General features: G+C 51.3%; 9 protein-coding genes across 9 annotated transcripts; 5 read left to right on the forward strand and 4 right to left on the reverse strand.

Annotated features, from left to right (window-relative positions):
* Positions 1 to 382: 382 nt before the first annotated feature.
* On the reverse strand, positions 383 to 760 carry VTN77DRAFT_9498 (uncharacterized protein; the record flags this gene model as incomplete). The annotated part of the gene is made up of 2 exons (XM_069426112.1): positions 383 to 636; positions 727 to 760. The coding sequence occupies 2 exons, from the start codon at positions 758 to 760 to the stop codon at positions 383 to 385; spliced, it is 288 nt and encodes a 95-aa protein (XP_069280621.1).
* A 460-nt stretch (positions 761 to 1,220) lies between these two features.
* VTN77DRAFT_9499 (uncharacterized protein) lies at positions 1,221 to 3,570 on the forward strand (the record flags this gene model as incomplete). The annotated part of the gene is made up of 2 exons (XM_069426113.1): positions 1,221 to 1,439; positions 1,546 to 3,570. The coding sequence occupies 2 exons, from the start codon at positions 1,221 to 1,223 to the stop codon at positions 3,568 to 3,570; spliced, it is 2,244 nt and encodes a 747-aa protein (XP_069280622.1).
* Positions 3,571 to 4,255: 685 nt separating this feature from the next.
* On the reverse strand, positions 4,256 to 5,113 carry VTN77DRAFT_9500 (uncharacterized protein; the record flags this gene model as incomplete). The annotated part of the gene is made up of 2 exons (XM_069426116.1): positions 4,256 to 4,614; positions 4,669 to 5,113. 2 exons carry the CDS (start codon positions 5,111 to 5,113, stop codon positions 4,256 to 4,258), a joined length of 804 nt encoding a protein of 267 aa, XP_069280623.1.
* A 1,207-nt stretch (positions 5,114 to 6,320) lies between these two features.
* On the forward strand, positions 6,321 to 7,213 carry VTN77DRAFT_9501 (uncharacterized protein; the record flags this gene model as incomplete). The annotated part of the gene is made up of 2 exons (XM_069426117.1): positions 6,321 to 6,911; positions 6,995 to 7,213. The coding sequence occupies 2 exons, from the start codon at positions 6,321 to 6,323 to the stop codon at positions 7,211 to 7,213; spliced, it is 810 nt and encodes a 269-aa protein (XP_069280624.1).
* Positions 7,214 to 7,665: 452 nt separating this feature from the next.
* VTN77DRAFT_9502 (uncharacterized protein) lies at positions 7,666 to 9,482 on the reverse strand (the record flags this gene model as incomplete). The annotated part of the gene is made up of 3 exons (XM_069426118.1): positions 7,666 to 7,723; positions 7,790 to 9,128; positions 9,185 to 9,482. The coding sequence occupies 3 exons, from the start codon at positions 9,480 to 9,482 to the stop codon at positions 7,666 to 7,668; spliced, it is 1,695 nt and encodes a 564-aa protein (XP_069280625.1).
* A 489-nt stretch (positions 9,483 to 9,971) lies between these two features.
* Positions 9,972 to 10,676, forward strand: VTN77DRAFT_9503 (uncharacterized protein; the record flags this gene model as incomplete). Its single annotated transcript, XM_069426119.1, has 1 exon — positions 9,972 to 10,676. The coding sequence occupies one exon, from the start codon at positions 9,972 to 9,974 to the stop codon at positions 10,674 to 10,676; it is 705 nt and encodes a 234-aa protein (XP_069280626.1).
* A 536-nt stretch (positions 10,677 to 11,212) lies between these two features.
* Positions 11,213 to 12,754, forward strand: VTN77DRAFT_9504 (uncharacterized protein; the record flags this gene model as incomplete). The annotated part of the gene is made up of 5 exons (XM_069426120.1): positions 11,213 to 11,378; positions 11,438 to 11,466; positions 11,522 to 11,784; positions 11,842 to 12,521; positions 12,573 to 12,754. 5 exons carry the CDS (start codon positions 11,213 to 11,215, stop codon positions 12,752 to 12,754), a joined length of 1,320 nt encoding a protein of 439 aa, XP_069280627.1.
* Positions 12,755 to 13,755: 1,001 nt separating this feature from the next.
* Positions 13,756 to 15,436, forward strand: VTN77DRAFT_9505 (uncharacterized protein; the record flags this gene model as incomplete). Its single annotated transcript, XM_069426121.1, has 5 exons — positions 13,756 to 13,852; positions 14,272 to 14,353; positions 14,447 to 14,899; positions 14,963 to 15,271; positions 15,364 to 15,436. The coding sequence occupies 5 exons, from the start codon at positions 13,756 to 13,758 to the stop codon at positions 15,434 to 15,436; spliced, it is 1,014 nt and encodes a 337-aa protein (XP_069280628.1).
* A 331-nt stretch (positions 15,437 to 15,767) lies between these two features.
* VTN77DRAFT_9506 (uncharacterized protein) lies at positions 15,768 to 16,454 on the reverse strand (the record flags this gene model as incomplete). The annotated part of the gene is made up of 1 exon (XM_069426122.1): positions 15,768 to 16,454. One exon carries the CDS (start codon positions 16,452 to 16,454, stop codon positions 15,768 to 15,770), a length of 687 nt encoding a protein of 228 aa, XP_069280629.1.
* Between the last annotated feature and the right edge of the window lie 751 nt (positions 16,455 to 17,205).

Consider the following 17,205-nt stretch of genomic DNA (forward strand, 5'->3'; position numbering starts at 1 on the left):
ATCATGACAGCGGTAAAAAGTACGTAGGAGATTGACGATCACAGGAGTTGATAATGATCAATCACATGCTGGAAAAAAAATAATGGTAATTCTTTCAATAGTTACAAATCCAGATATCAAACACAATTAACCCAAGAGGAAGAAAAACGGGGCATCCTCTCGAGTCTCATCTCATCTCCGCTCTCGAATTCGAATTCTTGTAATCGGTAAAAATGCAGAGAGTTTTCGATCTTTCCTTTCCTCTAACTCAATCAAACTCAAACTCAGAAAGAGAATGATTGATCGTGAGAATATGCATGCAATGTAGCCTTCGCCGTCCGTCCGCCTTCCATCCATCCCTCTTCCCCCAACTCTAATCACTCAGAACCTTTTCTTTTCCCTTTTAAGACGTCGCAGCCAGAACTCCCCCCTCCTCTGTCTTGCTCACCAGACCTTCCCGCTCGTCCCGTCTTCGTCGCTTCTCCAGCAGAGCCTCCCGGCGCTCCGCCAGGATCTTCAATTGTCGGTCTTCAACGCCCTGCAGCCAGTATCCGAAGCTTCCACCGACGCCCGCGAAGATGGGGTACACCCAGAGAGATTCTTTGTTGAGGAGGGGGCGCATCTCAATGCCGAGTTGCCAGAGGCGGACGGCGATGCCTACGTGATCGCGTTAGTCATAGTTTCATATTGCAGCCCGCTCATAACGATATACATCAAGAGCAGGGCTCAGCAAGAGTCAGAACGTACCGAAGCCGCCCCAGAAGAGAACTTTGTGCACCATGTTCAGGTGATAGCGGGAGGATGCACCGTTCAATTCAAACGGAATGAGGGAAGCAATGCGGATGCAATCGATTCTTCGAAGGTCCTCTGAGCCTCTGCAAGCAGAGCACCAGTGTTCGAGAGGAATTGTAACCCTGCCGGGGGCGCACTGCGGCGGGTTCTATGGCAGGTGGTGTGGTTCGAGGTCGATGCTGGAGGTTCGGTAGTTGCTGTGCTCTAGCCGCATCGAATCAGCGTCAAGTTAAAGCAGCACCCAATGATGCGGGACGGGACGGGTTCACCGCCCGGAACAACGGTTCTGCCGGAGGATATCATCAGCAACTTGATAAGAGAACGGAACGACGCGACCTCGATTACAGCAACAAACGCTATGAAGGATATCAGACGCGTCTAGCGATGTGGAAAACGACATGTGAGAGATATTAGAGTCCTATCCGTTCGAAACTTCCGCTGTCGCCGTCATGTCCGGTTCAGAAGAAACGGCAGAAGCCCAAACAACCGTCGGCTCCAAAAGGCCCGCCCTGGACATCGAGAGCCTGCAGAAGAAAAAGTTCAAGACAGAGGAGCTGCCCCTGTCTGTGGCGCAGCGCGCTGCGATCGATAATCTTCTATCTGCGTTCAAAAAGAAAGGTGGTTTCGACAATGTTAGGAAGAAAATTTGGGCTGAGTTCAATGAGTCGGTATGGCATTGCTGCTGTTCTATCTAACCCTCGCGCACCTATATTTGGGCTGCCCTGGGTTGCCCTGAGCTTGGACTTAAACTTACTAGTCTGCGCTGAGAAATAGGAGGCCAAGGAAACGTTTACAAAGGCCCTTATTGAGCTTGCCGAGGCGGAAATCGACCGGGAACCTGCTCATCTGTCACGCGAGCGAGGAAAAGCAGCCACTCTGATCGAAGGCGCCGTCGATCGCAGCGACATCTACAAAACCGTCGAGAGCGCTATTGACTCGATAATATCCCGTCATCTGGAGGCCGTCCTGGAAGCAATCAGGGACATCCGTCGACAGGAAGTCGGGCCAGAAGTCGCTGCGCAGGAGGAGGCGGCCGGCAACAAGACGGATGAGGATTACGAACGCTACGTCCAGCAAAAACGAGAGGAACGTGAAAAGGCCAGACAGGAGGCTCTTCGCGAGCAGAAACGTAAGGAAGAGGAAGAGGCCAAGGCCAGAGAAGAGGAACAGCGGAAGCAGCGCGAAATCGAACGACGGAAGCAGGAAGAAGAAAGGGCCAAGGAGAAAGAACGCGAGGAAAAGAGACGGGCTGAGCGGGAGCGCGTCCGGGAGGAGCAACGGGCGCTTGACGAGCAAAGGGAAAGAGAAAGGCGGGAATGGTATGAGCGGAGGAGGCGAGAAGACTCTGATCGGGATAGAGATCGAGACAGAGATCGCGATCGCGATCGCGATCGTGACCGTGATCGTGACCGTGATAGAGACAGAGATCGTGACCGCGACCGTGATCGAGATCGTGACCGTGGATATGACCGTCCACGGGGCTATGATCGTTATGAAGGGTCTTCCCGCTACCGTGACTGGAGAAGAGATCGTTCTCCGACGCCGAAAGAACCCACTCCACCACCACCGGCACCTGTTGACGACAAGACCCTGGAAGAAAAAGCGCTGCAGCTGCTACTGAAAGAAGGCGAGGAATTGGCGGCCAAATCACGACAGAAACCCGAATTCGACTTTGAGGAGGCCGAAGCCATCGAGAGTGGTCGCAAGCCCCCGCCTCGTCCCAAGAGTGTCACGGAGTCGAGATACTCGATCACGCCGACAACAGCAAAACTTCGGGACACTCGAAGTCCATCGCGACGCGATGGTCGCGACAGGAGCCGCAGTCGGTCTCGCACCAGACGATCGTCTCGATACGATGGAGAGAGTCGAGCTCGAGATCGTGATGCCGACGATCGACTCTCGGTTCGCGACTACAGGGATGACCGCAGCCACAGAAGCGGTCGTCGCAGCCGCAGTCGATCTACCGTGCGGGGGTACGATAGAGACCGAGACCGCAGCCGTGATCGGGATAGAGATCGGGATCGGGATCGATATTATCGTGACCGCGGGTATGATCGGTACACAGGTCGAGATCGATATCATCGGGATCACAGCCGGGACCGTGACCGATCTCGCGATACAGACAGGGGTAGGGACAGAGACAGAGACAGAGATAAAGACCGAGACCGAGACCGAGAAGAGCGCCGCCGCCACAGCTACTACTCACGCTCCCGATCCCGATCGCGATCTCGCTATCGCCGACGGTCCCGGTCGCGGTCTCAATCACGCTCTTCTCGCACCCGGCACAGCCATCGAGACCGATCATCCTCTCGCCCTGCCCCCCGGCGGCGGTCCCGTTCCCGACGACGATCGCGCTCTCCCAGCCAGTTGGAGATTGACCGCTACGTCCCTCCGACCAGCAACCGCAGTCGATCGCCGCGTCGCCGCATCCGCTCGCCGGACAGAGACAGGGACAGGGACAGGGACAGGGATCGAGATGATCGCGATCGGCCACGGTTTGTTGAGATCGATCGGTATGTTCCTGGGGGGCGAGACCGGGATCGCGAGCGCAGTCGTTCTCGTTCCCGTTCCCGTTCTCGCTCTCGCTCTCGCCATCGCGATCGCGATCGTGATCGTGACAGAGACAGAGAAAGAGAAAAGGAAAGGGAAAGGGAGAGAGATAAGGATGGTGAGCGCCATCGAGATAAGGATCGAGACAGGGATAGTGAAAGAGACAGAGACAGAGACAGGGACAGGGACGGAGACAAGGACAAAGACAAAGACAAAAATGAAGAAGACGACAACAGAAAAAGCACCTAGGTAGTCACCACCGGACCAGCAGTCGGTGATGTTGAAATCAAACCACCAGAGTCCAGAGTCCGTTAAAAGACAGACGGGCAATACGATAATACATACATAGGTAATAATAATAATGATGATGATTAAAATACTAGATGAGGGTTAGGGTTCGACCTCGTCCAAGCTACTGATTGATTGATTGATAATAATACCTATCCAGGGATGACAATGACAATGCAGTAATCAATAGAGAAAAAGAGTAGTCCTAAAAACTCTAGAGTACAGTACAAGTACATACATACAAAGCAGTGCGATATTGGTACCAGGTATCCATGCCAATGCCAATGCCAATTCCAATTCCTAGGCGAAGGAAGAAAGGAAAAGAAAGGAAGAACAGAAATAGTGTAGTGTGACAAAATCTCAAGGGTATGGGAATGATATGATCCACATAATGAGGTGACGAGCTATGCAGGTAGGTAATCAAATTCAAGGCCAAGGGGAAAGAAAAGAAAAGAAAAGGGGGGAAATTGGAGGAAAAATAGGCAGTGTGAAGAACAATGCCACATGAAGAAGAAGGTAAAGGAGGTGAAAGATAACATGCCATCGGCACACATATCAACAAGTACAACAAACAAGAAGCTTGAATATCATACCCTTGCACATAGCCATAGCCACGTACATAGCTATCCATACCTACTCTGCCCACTCACTCCTGCTTACTAGATTCTTCCTCTCCCGTGTTTTTCGACTCCTCTTTGCCGGTCAAGTCCTCCGACTCCGTCTTCTGGCCATTCTCAGCAGTGGCTGATGTGCTGGTACCGTCGCCCTGCGCTGCTGCTGCTCCTGCTGCTGCTTCTACCGCCTGCCGAAACCCATCATGCTCTTCATGCCGTTTATAGAAATACGAATTGGTCCCCGTGGGCCGGAGCTCGGGCGAGAGACGCTCGATGATGGTATTTTCCAGCGCTTTGATGGAGCGCTCGTTGGAGCCGAATTTATTCCAGACGGAGATCAGGTGGGAGTTGAAGCGGACGGAGGTGGAGACGCCGAGGACGTGGTCGTGTTCTGGCAGACACTTTAGTAAATACTCAGTAAAGAGAGATAGGCTGGGGCACGAACCACTTTCGAGAGCAGCCTGGAACTCATTCGCCATGCACAGGATGGCAATCTCGTGGAAGAAAGCCTGGCTCTTCGCTTTGGGGACGCGGAATGTCCAGCATCCGCCGTGGCGGTTTTCCGGGTCCTCCCAGACGGGCTTCACGCCCTTGCGGAAGATGTGGACCGAGTCACGCAGCCGGATCTTGTCCCACGGATAGTTGTTGTACACCCGGTAGAAGGTCGCAATGTCGGCGACGTCCTCGTGCAGGACGTACAGTCTGTTGTCATAGTTGTTGGAGTCCGAGTGCCTGTCGAACCACACCGTCCAGTGGTACTGAAACGGTAGCGGGCGCAGTTTGCCGATGATGTTCTGGTGCAGGGACTTGCGGATTGAACCATTGCTGTTGTTGACGGCCTCCTCGTTGAGAGGTTCACAGCCGTTGACCTGGATGCTGGGCTTGCTCATGGTGGTCGATTGGCCGGGTATAAATTTGTAAAAATAACACGGAAGTAGACTATCTCAGAAAGCTTGAGATAGCAGCACGAGTCCAGAGAGACCAGACTCGTTGGAACGTAGGCTTTGAATCGTAACGGAGCTCAACCTGCGTCCAGTCCGGCTATATAGTCGTCCGGCCAGAGCCTTCTGAGGCTCACTTTCCTGCAGCACTGGTGTAAGCGATAGCCATTGTAGAATGAGAAGTAGCAGAATTTTCGACGTGATGAAGGATTAAAAAGGCATGCTGGAAGGTGTGAAATGGAAGTATTTTGGATGGTAATGATGATAATGGAGGAGGATATTGAACGATAAGCATGAGATAAATCTGGGAGAAAACCAGGCGACAAATGTCAACAGCCTTTAACATACAAACACATTCACAGACTTGGGGGACTGTGGAAATGACTATAGAACAATAGCTTTCAGCGATCTGTTGATCATAGTAAGGCGATGATTCGCCAGCACTGTAGTGAAGAATCCGCAATTCGCTGCCTTGGAAGCATTCTGACACAAAATAATACCATAGCTCCCTGAACTGCATATGAACAGTGAAGAACAATGGTTCTTTGAGGGAGCACTCCTTAACGTATGGAAAGGTGTCGGATCACAAAAATGGTACAGGCTGTATCCCAAGATTATGCGGCCAAGTGTGCCAAGAGACAATAAAACAAGATGTCGCAGGGAACGAAGGGACACTTGCATATCCGGAGAAATGTTAAGAGATCAACTTACCCTCGATGATAGATAGATATATAAATATAGAGGGGCTATGAGACGTGTTCAATACAGGCCTCCCGTCGGTCTCCGTCCAAGTCCACGAGAAGGATCAATCTCGTGGGGACTGAAGAGATCAGAGTACGGGCAGGACGCTCAGGAGAGGCTGAAGGAGCGACATTTCTGCTGCCCCCTCCTTGACTTCGGGGGGAACTTGGAAGACAGACGGCGCAACAAGTATAAATAGTATTTGATAGTTCGTCCCCAGACTGTTACAGACATTGGCTATCCGCAGCGTTAAGCTGGTGGAGGCGCCCGGCACGCAACAGACCAGTCACTGCCACTCCCCGTCCGCTCCACCAAAGCAGTCGAAACCGCGACTCGCGCCGGTCAGACACTGCTGCAACGAAGCCCCCGAATCCGTTCCTTTATTTGCATGGTTCATATGAACCTGGCGGCAAACATGGCCAGGAAACGTGGCCACGATGAGCTGGAGCTGGCATTGGCATCGCCAGTCTCCCCAGCCAAGCGGTCACGCACAACGCCGCCCCGCCGTGTCGACTTAGCCGCCGAGCGTGACGGCGATGCTAATAATCTCGCCGCGGAAACCAGCTCCGCAGCTGATGATACCGACGACACAACCAGCAGCTCGCTCAGCTCCTCCTCAGAGGAGATTTCCAGCGAAGAAGACGGCCCTGACAGTGACGAGGAGACTACATCGTCTGACACCTCCTCCTCCTCTTCGTCTTCCTCTTCATCCTCAGAAGACGAGGACGACGACGAGGACAACGAGACCGACCTAGAAAATCGGGAAGAAACCCGCGAAGCCTTGAATAATGGCGGCGCCAATAATGAAGAAGAGCCCATTACGTTCGTGCCAGGACGACCCAAACCGCGAATACAGCGCGTACAAAACTCTGGTCTGCTCTCTCGACTCTCGTCGTTCCTACCACAGCTGCAGGCTGCAAATGAAGATCTCGAGAGAGAGATTGCTAGAGGGCAGGACGTGGTCATGGATGATGTCAAAGATGAAGAGGGACAGTATATTGAAATGGTACGTGCATGGTGTCTCTCCTGGTCAATGACTGGTTCAACAGGGTGGTATGTATGGGTTCTAAAGGATGCGTTTCGCAACAGAATCTGGGTCTGGGAGTCCTGGAAGAAAAGAACGGCCACGGCAGCGATAGCGACATCGAGGACAGCGAGAAGAGCGAAGGCTCTGTTTACGAGGATAAAAGAGATTCGTCTGCGCCAACTCAATCCCAGAAGTCAGAGGAAACCCACGTGCTGGATCGACTGATGGGCAACAGAGCCCGAGGGAAAAAGAAAAAACCAGCCATCGAGGAAGTAGACTGAATCGATGCACGCGGTCATTCCATTATCGCGAAACGCCGTCGTACACATTACCGCAAAAAAGAAGAAAAAAAAGCTTGAGTAGAGCAACGCCACTCACTATTCACGATGCTGGAAACACTTGTAACCTCCTTTATTCTACTCAGAGGTTGACCTCGACTGATAGATAACGTCTGAACCTCTGAGCGCTCACTTAACCGAACCGGACTGGACTTCGGCTCATCTAGAATTGGAAGATACCTATCATAGATAACTTTCCTCTCGTAAACCCACATGTGATGGGGGGAAAAAATCCAAGACACCACGATATATATGAAAAAAGACTACGTGGCGGAAGAAAAAAAAGATCTATACAACAAAAAAAGGGGAAGAAAAAAATACAATACAAACAATGCCTGGAGAGACTATATTTCCAGATTTTACACAAAGTACTCATTATTCTCCCAAGTCGCGAATTACGAAACTTCCTTGACGCGGCAGGTCCAGCCTGAGTTTTTCTCTAGGAGAGGCAAGCTGAAAATATGTCAGTTAGTCTACCATATCGATGCGAAGAGAAAAACAGGGTTGTTGGATACATACCTCGCCCCCAGGCACCAGCCAAGCTCATTGCCCTTAATCTTCTTTGCAATCTTCACCTCTCGAGACAGAGGCATCTCATAGCCCGTGTGCAGCAGCCCCAGCATGAAGTTCAAATCCAAGCACCACTCCGGGCGGTCACGCAGTGCTTCCAGAGCACCCTCGATGCCCTCAAAAACGCCCCAGCTGTCTTCACCCGCACAGACGTTCTGGGTCAGTTGGTGCAACTCTTCCAAAGTGAACGAATCAGGCATCCCGAGCGGTTTGGTCCGATCATAGAAGTAGGAAAAGATGTACACGTCTTCCTTGGCAAAGGTCTTCTCCAGAGACGGTTGGTGGACCCCGTTGAAAGAGCACGGCGCCAGCTTGCACTCAGCATCCTTATGCAGGATCTTCTCGGTCAGGCCGCGGCACTGTGCCGCAGCGGACAATTCCTTGGGGCCCACCATCGTCACGGAGACCTCCGGGCCGAGAGGGTGATCCTTGTCGAAGGTCAGGTTCACCTGGCGCTCCATGCCAGGCCCGATGCATGGGTTCGGGATCGGCTGGTTGACCCAGGACAAATCCTTCGGACTCAAGGCCAGCTTGGCTTCCACGACAGTCTTGTGAACGGCCTCACGCGCCGCCATAAGACCGTAGCCGAGGTGAGAGTGCTGGTACAGCTCGAAATGACGTCCACCGAATTCGAGCGAATATTTGTGGTCTCCTTCAGCCAGCTTCTCGGGCATCCCGCCGGATTTGCTGTTGAAAGTCGGCTGGAAGACAATCTGAGTGGAACCACCACCCAAGTCGAAGACCGCAGCAGTAGGCGTCTCGTCAGGTCCTCCAATTTTACCAAGAAGATAGTTGGTCGTGATCCATGCATAGACGCCCTCGTCCTTGCCGTCCATGATCTCGACACCACCTTTCTCCCTTGAGACGACGGGGAAGGGGTAGACGGTTTCCAAACGGTGCCTCACTGCCTCTAATATCTTTTCACTCATCTCCGGACCAAGCATTCTCAGACCGGCGGTCGCTTTCACGGCAATAGGTGAGCAGGATTTATATTCATCAGGGACGGTCCTCATGGCCACCTCCATCAGCGGGTCCAGACTCTTTGCAGCGCCTTCAGGATCTTCCTTGTAGGAGCTGAGTCCCGATCCACCCTTCTTCTTCTCAGTCATCTGGAACTCCTCATGCTCGAGTTCTGGAGTGGGGCCGCAGTTGTTGAATCGATAGACATGAATCCGAGATCCCGTGCTCCCGGCATCAATCATCAACGCGTATTGGATCAGAGGCTTGGACGGATCATGAGGCTTGGTGCACTTCGTAGTCACCGAAGAGGGACCGCTAGGTGGTTGCTCTAAATAGATCTTGTTCAGAGGTATTCTGTCTCCGCCTCAATGGAGAACAACTTACCCTTAACAATCCCCGGGAGTCCAGACGGTCTCGAGGATGACAAGTAGACGAGAAACAGCAACACCGCAGTGACGATGGCACCCGTCTTGAAAATTCGCGATCTCTGACTCTGCGCCATCATGGCGGAATTGCGACGGCTCGACGACGTGTTCTTGCTTTCGGAGTCTCTGCTGGGGTTCTCAACGGAATCCGTGGCGGTTTTGGAAGAGAGAGAAGCACGCCGTCTCCGTGGATTTGAAGAGGAGTTCGAATGATTCCCGATACCAAGGTTCTGTCGGCTGTCAATTCCGGTTGACATGCGAGCAGACAGGACAGCCGGTCACAAAGAGTGTTCGCCACTGCAGGCCCAGACGCAGTGGAAATTCAACGATGGTGAAGTCCAGGGGCCAGCATTGAATCTCCGGCAGTGACGATCCGGCTCAAGAGAGCGATTAGCCTGGAGAAGGACAGAAGATCCCCAAGGAGGATGAAAATGGTTTAATTCCCCGTGTTTGGTCGGGAATGGCAAGGGGCTGGCAAATGACAGACAATCTTAGCTGTCCCAGCTGTGGCGCAGGAGGATCGCTGTGGCGGTTACTCCCGCTTGCAGGAAGCTGAACCGCATTCGGCGCGGAGATCAGTCACGAGCCACAACTGCAGTCAATTCAGTCAAGATTGCGCTGTTCTCTCTGTCCATTTCCAATCCTCCCTGACATATGCTAGGTGCTGGACACGACTGGCTGCTGTCAAGGTTGTTTACATCTGAGTCTACCCCGTCGCCAGCACCTCCAGAACTGGCCTCTCAAGCATGAAGCATCTCCACGGCCTCGTGTCGACAGCACAAGCCCTCCGCCACGCTTTCCTCCACACACCGCAAATCCAGCGACTATCTTTTCAAAGATGCCAATTCATTCAGAGGGAGCTACGGTCTAGATTTATCCATTATTCCGGACACCGTACAGCAGCGCAAACTGCTGCCTCAACCGCTCAGGCTAAAACAGGAATCATTCAGAATGAGGCTATTGAGTCCGAGATAATACAGCTTGTGAACGAAAATGGCAGCCTTGACACGCCTGTGCGCACTAACGATGTCTTGCGCTCCTTGCAGCGCAATGAATATACCCTCGTGCAAGTGGCACCAGGCACTGATGATCGGCCACCGGTGTGCAAAATTCTTAGCAAAAAGATGCTGCGTGAGCACGAAAGGGCAAAAGCAAAAGCTGCGCATGCGGCCAAGACGTCGACGAAACAGCTCGAATTGAATTGGGCCATCGATCAGCATGACCTGTCGCACCGTCTCAAGCAACTGGTGTCATTCCTCGACAAAGGCCGGAAAGTGGAAATTATATTGACCCGAAAAAAGGGAAAGCGGGCTCCTACGGCAGACGAAGTAAACCACCTCATGGACAGTGTGATGGATACAATTGAGGAGGCAAATGCGGTGCAGGTCAAGCCAATGGAAGGGCAACCTGGCAAACACGTTTTGATTGTTGTTAAGAAGAAGGGAACTTGAACGGTTGAACCACAAACGGGAAAGGAGCATCTGGATATGCCATAAATCCGGAAGACCGGAGCATTGAAATGTATGTACTCGTATGTATTATTATATCTACCTAGGTATCTGCATAGTGAGGCGCTTGCATTGATGTCGGGTGGAATTTGTCGGCTTGAGAGGCACAAATCCTAGTGTCGCTTTAGATCCTGGATTCCTGGGCAACTATTCCAGGACTTGCATATATTATTAGTTATTACTGTACATCAGCTAAGGCTGCGAGCCTGCGAGAATTTTCGTGCTCGTAGACATCCGATCCATGGGTTGGCATTGTTGGCAACTCTCCTATGCTTGCTGGACGACTCCGCAAATGACGGCCATCTATTGGCTGGCTCTCCGCCCTGATGACTAAGCCCGCTGTCCTAAAAAATTTGGGCCATGGCCAGAGAACTTTCGACTTCGGATGCCAGGTAGTCGCGGTAAACATCCTTCCAATTCACCATTCGTTCTCTTCCTTCTTCGTTCATTTCACGTCCATTGATTGAAGGGCAGCCAGGATGTCGAGCATTTCCAGATCAATGAACCTCTTCTTGCGGAGCAGCAGAGCATCGCTGCTCCGCCCGCGTGCTGTCAATCCTGTGCACCATGTCTTCAGCAGCAACCCCAGACTGGCTGCCCGTGGCTACGCCGTATTCGAACGGACGAAGCCTCACGTCAATATCGGTATGTTATATCCTGGGGTTTCAAATGTCTTAATCTTCTTGCTGACTCGTTCTTCCAAGGCACAATTGGTCACGTCGACCACGGAAAGGTATGCACTGTTGGCCCCTCACATCATTCTTCATTATCTGACCACAATCTGCTAGACCACGTTGACTGCTGCGATCACCAAGCGCCAGTCGGAAAAGGGCCTTGCCACTTTCCTCGATTATGGTTCTATTGACAAGGCTCCTGAGGAGCGGAAACGTGGTATCACCATCTCGACCGCCCACATCGAGTACCAGACCGAAAAACGGCACTACGCCCACGTCGACTGTCCCGGTCACGCCGACTATATCAAGAACATGATCACTGGTGCTGCCAGCATGGATGGTGCCGTTGTCGTCGTTGCTGCCTCTGACGGTCAGATGTACGGAATTTTCCCACTTCTCAGAACACCAGTCACACAGAGCTGACGGGACCTTAGGCCCCAGACACGTGAGCACCTGCTGCTTGCTCGTCAGGTTGGAGTGCAGAAGATTGTCGTCTTCGTCAACAAGGTCGATGCCGTGCAGGACAAGGAGATGTTGGAGCTGGTCGAGTTGGAGATGCGCGAACTCCTCAACAGCTATGGATTTGAGGGTGAAGAGACTCCTATTATCTTTGGCTCCGCCCTTTGCGCTCTCGAAGGCCGTGAGCCCGAGATTGGTGAGAAGAAGATCGATGAGCTCCTTGATGCCGTGGATACCTGGATCCCTACCCCCGAGAGAGACCTTGAAAAGCCCTTCCTGATGCCCATCGAGGAGGTGTTCTCGATCTCTGGACGTGGTACTGTTGCCTCTGGTCGCGTTGAGCGGGGTGTTTTGAAGAAGGACTCGGATGTTGAAATCGTCGGTGGTCAGAAGGAACCCATCAAGACCAAGGTGACGGACATTGAGACCTTCAAGAAGTCTTGCGATGAGTCCCGTGCAGGTGACAACTCCGGCCTTCTTCTGCGAGGTATCAAGCGTGAAGATATCCGTCGTGGAATGGTCGTGGCTGCGCCTGGAGCTGCCAAGGCTCACGACAAATTCCTGGTCTCCATGTACGTTCTCACCGAGGCTGAGGGTGGGCGCCGTACCGGATTCGGTGCCCACTACCGTCCTCAGGTGTTCATCCGCACTGCAGGTAAGTTTGGTTGTGGAATTACCAATATGTCATTGACTAACATCTCTTCAGATGAGGCTGCCGATCTCACCTTCCCCGATGGTTCGACTGACAAACGGGTGATGCCCGGCGACAACGTCGAAATGGTCATGCAGATTCACCGCCCGGTCGCTGTCGAAGCTGGCCAGCGCTTCAACATCCGTGAGGGTGGCCGCACTGTGGCCACTGGTATCATCACTCGCATTCTCGAGTAAGAGGCCGATTATCCTCGACGGCGTTAGTTAGTTAGATGACGAGCTACTCTGTACGATCACTATGCTCCTTTTTTGTTCGCACATTCTAGCACAGCGCTGATATCTAACATTGAATCGGAGAGGGAAAAAAAATGGGATACATCGGGACGGTGCACCAAGGAGGAGTTTTTCTTTTTGAATGATGTATATGTACCAGTCAGTTTCTTTATTCCAGATGTATAAGTCCCTGTAGTTGTCCTCCCCACTCTCCACTTCATCTATGTCTTGGATACGATTAATTACGAAAAATGAAAGGAAATTACGATCTCTTGCTCTGCATCATATTGTGGTCACTCCAAGGTCTGCCAGCGCTGCATGACAATATTGTGATTCGTGAATTTATTATTTCTTTCTGCGCCTGCTATATATCGAGACTGTATTCGTCTCCTTAGAACAGGTGGTTCTGTTGGAACACGAGAACTGAGCCGTTGTGGAGAAGCCTCAGACGGCCCCTATCATGCTTGAGATTGAGTGAAAGATATGCCAGAAGGATTAGATTTGATGGTCCCATGCTTCTTTCCCACATCCTTTCTCCTGCATCAGTTTCTTGATATCTTTGCTCGCATATTCTGTAAGTATCCACTGTGGGGATGATGGTGGGGATGATGTACTGTATGTATGTACATACATACTTAGCCAGTATTAGATCTCATGGGGGCTGGAATCTAACTTAGAGGCTACTTCCGTACTAAATCTGTTCAAAGACAAAGTAGTAGCAAAGTCCTGCAGATATTTCCCTTTTTAATTACATGTAGTTATGGTTGGTTGACCAATGAAGCCGTGTCGACCATGCTGCGGAGGCATTGGCGTCCCATGATTTGGAATCATAGCCGTTCGTTTGCCTCGCTGTCTCCCAACCCAGCGACCAACACACGCCACCTGCATCGGTGAATTTCCCGTCGAGTCGTTGCTGCTGCTAATCGATCGCGATCACTTAATATCAACCTCGAAACCGGCCAAACATGTCGCAGAAACAGACATCGCCTATTGGGTTCAAGTTCTTCTCTGGAAGCACCTTGGCAGCAGTCTTGAACCGTCCGACGAAGAAGACGTCGCGAGGTGCGTGTGGAAACAAACCCTAACAGAAAGAACATAACAAATTGAACCACCCCCACCTGCTTTCCGTGCATCGCATCGCATCGCAAATTGTATGTTGTCTGCATGTACATGTACGTATGTACAGTAATTTGTCATCCTGTACATGGACCCGGCCTATCACGAATCCCCCCTGTTAGTCCTGCGTCTTTACCGAAATAGGATCGATCAATGTTTCGATTCCAATTCATGTCTGCCTTTCTCACATCCACCCGTTTGTTTGGCTTTGGCTATGTCGCGTTGCTTCTTCTTAGTATTTGGAATCAATCGAGGAATGCCTCTCATGATCCTCATCGAGACGGTGGGGATGTTCAGATCTGTTTGCATGCATGCGTGGCCACGCGCTTAATCTCAGCTCAGTCCTTACTGAAACAATCTCCAAGGTCCTGAGACTGAGAACAATGAGTCCGAAGCAGCAAGGGCGGCTCATGCCAGAAGGCGAGAACAGGTCAGGCGAGCTCAGCGGTATGATATTTAAATCTCTGGAGATTCCATCCAAGATGTCGATTTTCTTTCCCCTCAATTCGAACTTCTGCTCTATTTTCTGACACGGCCTAGAAATCACCGCGAACGAAAGGAGAACTACATCAAATCGCTCGAGTGTCAGCTTCTCCAGCTCCGTGATGAGGCGACCCTCCGGCAGGAGTTTGAAGAGGCCAGTCTCGAGAATAAAATCCTGAAGGATATCATGCTCGCGTATAATGTACCCATACCTGGGCCATCACACCAGACAGGTGGCATGGCGGAGGTATCAATGGTTGGCTCGCCGGGGTCACAGCGACATCTGCGTGTCCGGATGGCTTCGTATTCCTCCCTTTCTCCCGGGTTTATCACTCAGCAGCAAGATATCGCGTCACGACAAGGTTCAGAGGAATTAGCATCGCACCTCGTTCCGGTTTCGGTCTCCTCGCAGGGAACGAGTTCTGCGACGCTGTCGCCTCAGAGTCCCGAGAACCGGTCCCATCCGTATAGTTTGGACAGCACGCAAACAGGAATTGATTTTGTCCTATCGTACGGCTGGGAAACCCTTGCTCCTTGCTGACTTTGACGACTGACTGACCAACGGCTCTACAGGCTCGAACAACCATGCTTAGAACACACATACCATCCTATCCTTGCCGGTGAGGCACACGGCCACGCTCTCACCGTGCAGGCCGCGTTGCTCACCTATGCGCCGAACCTGGATGCTGAGCGCTCGTGGGATATTCCCGCGGTGGAACTCGACCGGCTCCTCCAGCTGTCTCTTGCACTGGACCTGAACGGGGAGCTCACGCCGGTGCAGGCGTGGAATCTCATCAAGACCCATCATGGCTTCGCCAAGCTGACTCCGGATGGACTGCAAGCGTTGCGGGCGGCGGTCGCTGAGAAGGTTGAATGTTATGGGTGAGCTTTCTTCCTCCCAGACACAACACGATCTTATGAGCGACCGGTTCACTTTGTATGGCATTTATTTGACTTCTGACTGACTTGAACAGTTTCGGAGCCGTCATTGACGAACATGACCTGGCATGTTTGATAGATCGATATCTTGATAATCCATCCCCCTGAAGATATCTTTTGCCCCAGTTTCTTTTTTCTTTTCCCGCAGACTCTATATTTGTGATTTCACTCAGTTTGGATATGATCTGTACTGTACATTGAGCACGTACGAAGGAGGAATACTTGAGCGTTATTATCCTGTTCTTGCTGGTCTATCCATAGTATGGTTCTAGCTCAGCGATTAACTCGGAAAAAGTTTGTATTTTCTTGATGAATTGAATTTCATTGATTGAAGTCGTCATATTCGAATTTTTTTTTTCCCCAAAATCTGCTGGACCTCAAATTGACATCCTCAGGGTCCCGTTTATTCCCTGCCCCTATGCTTACAGGGGAAACTGATTTATAGTGTCAACTTGACAGCATGCTTCACCTCCACGGCATCCGACAAATCTCTCAGATTATTAGGCAACTCCTCTTTCATGAAGTCTTCCTCCGATTCCGCAAAGCCCATATGATCCGCAACATCGTCCCAGCCCGTGAACAGCACGAACTCTTCTTTCTCCTCCTCATCACCATTCTTTTCCTTGTCCTTATCAATCCTCCACCCACCCCGAAGAAACGGCCGCGGGTTCGCAGAAGAGTCAGCCAAATGATGCCGACTCACAGCGTCGAAGGCCTCCTGGAAGGCCTCCTTTCCCCCCTTCTTGACGAAGTACCGTGCAACAGTGACCGTCTCATCGAGTATCATCTTCTTCGAATCACTGTTGTTTCCCTGCTGCGGGTCTATTTCGACGTGGAACATCCACAACACCTCAATCTCCTCCTTCAGCAGCTCCAGCAATCCCTGATTCGTCGCCGACGGGATCCAGTCGTCCAGATGCGTTGCGACCGAGTCCCATCCGCCCAGGAGATACAGGTACGACGGGTCCTCTATCTGTGAGAAGAAATGGACGGCGTGGTGGGAGTAGGACTCTTGCGCTTCTTTTGCTTTGAGGAGATTGGTGACGAGGGATGATGAGGAGGAGGGGGAGAGAGGCTTGCTGCTGCTGGATCGGAGGCGGAGGAGGGCGAGTTCTGTCACTGCCATTTTCCTGTTTCGTTTCTGTTTCTGTTTTTGGTTCTCGTGGTGCTTTTTTTGAGCGATTGAATTGGTATGAATAAAAATGAATGATTTTACGAGTTAATTAAATTTCTGCTTTTGCTTGGAAATTTATGTCCCTTTTATATTATGACTCTCATAGAACATATACATACATTGTAGGTAGCATCTACTAACTGAGCCATATAGTTACATTGGGTCTTCTTGAGCATTAGGATCAGGCTACAGTGCAGCTTACGACATGCAAAGAACCCTTATGCTTGGGTTGAAGCTAATCATAAGAACTAAATGGTGGAGAACACGAGAGTCCATCCGCATTCTCCGTGACTCTGTGAACGCGTCTAACCTGATTAGGATTGTTGATGGCAGCGGAGATCATGGATCGATGGATCCGTCTCCCGCAGGACTACCAACTAACCATCTACTCCATGCGGAGTACTCCGTACAACTGTACAGGTACTCGAAGGACTTCATCATCACTACAACAAAGGTCTGCGAATGTCATGCTCATAATGACATCGAGAAATGTGAGATCTAGATCCTGCTGAGCCTGAAGATTTGAATTGTTAAACGGTTCTGATCAACATTGCGGAAGATGCGATTCGCACAACCTGTCTAAGGAGTTGAGATTCGTTTCTATCCTTGCTATTCTGTCATGATTGAATATTAAACAGAGAGTTAATCTGCAGATATACTGACGTTGCCCGCCCGAATACATATACCTCTATTGTAACTCGTC

The sequence above is a fragment of the Rasamsonia byssochlamydoides genome (genome assembly GCF_041956645.1).
Source record: "Rasamsonia byssochlamydoides strain NRRL 3658 unplaced genomic scaffold VTN77scaffold_9, whole genome shotgun sequence".
NCBI lineage: Eukaryota > Fungi > Ascomycota > Eurotiomycetes > Eurotiales > Trichocomaceae > Rasamsonia > Rasamsonia byssochlamydoides.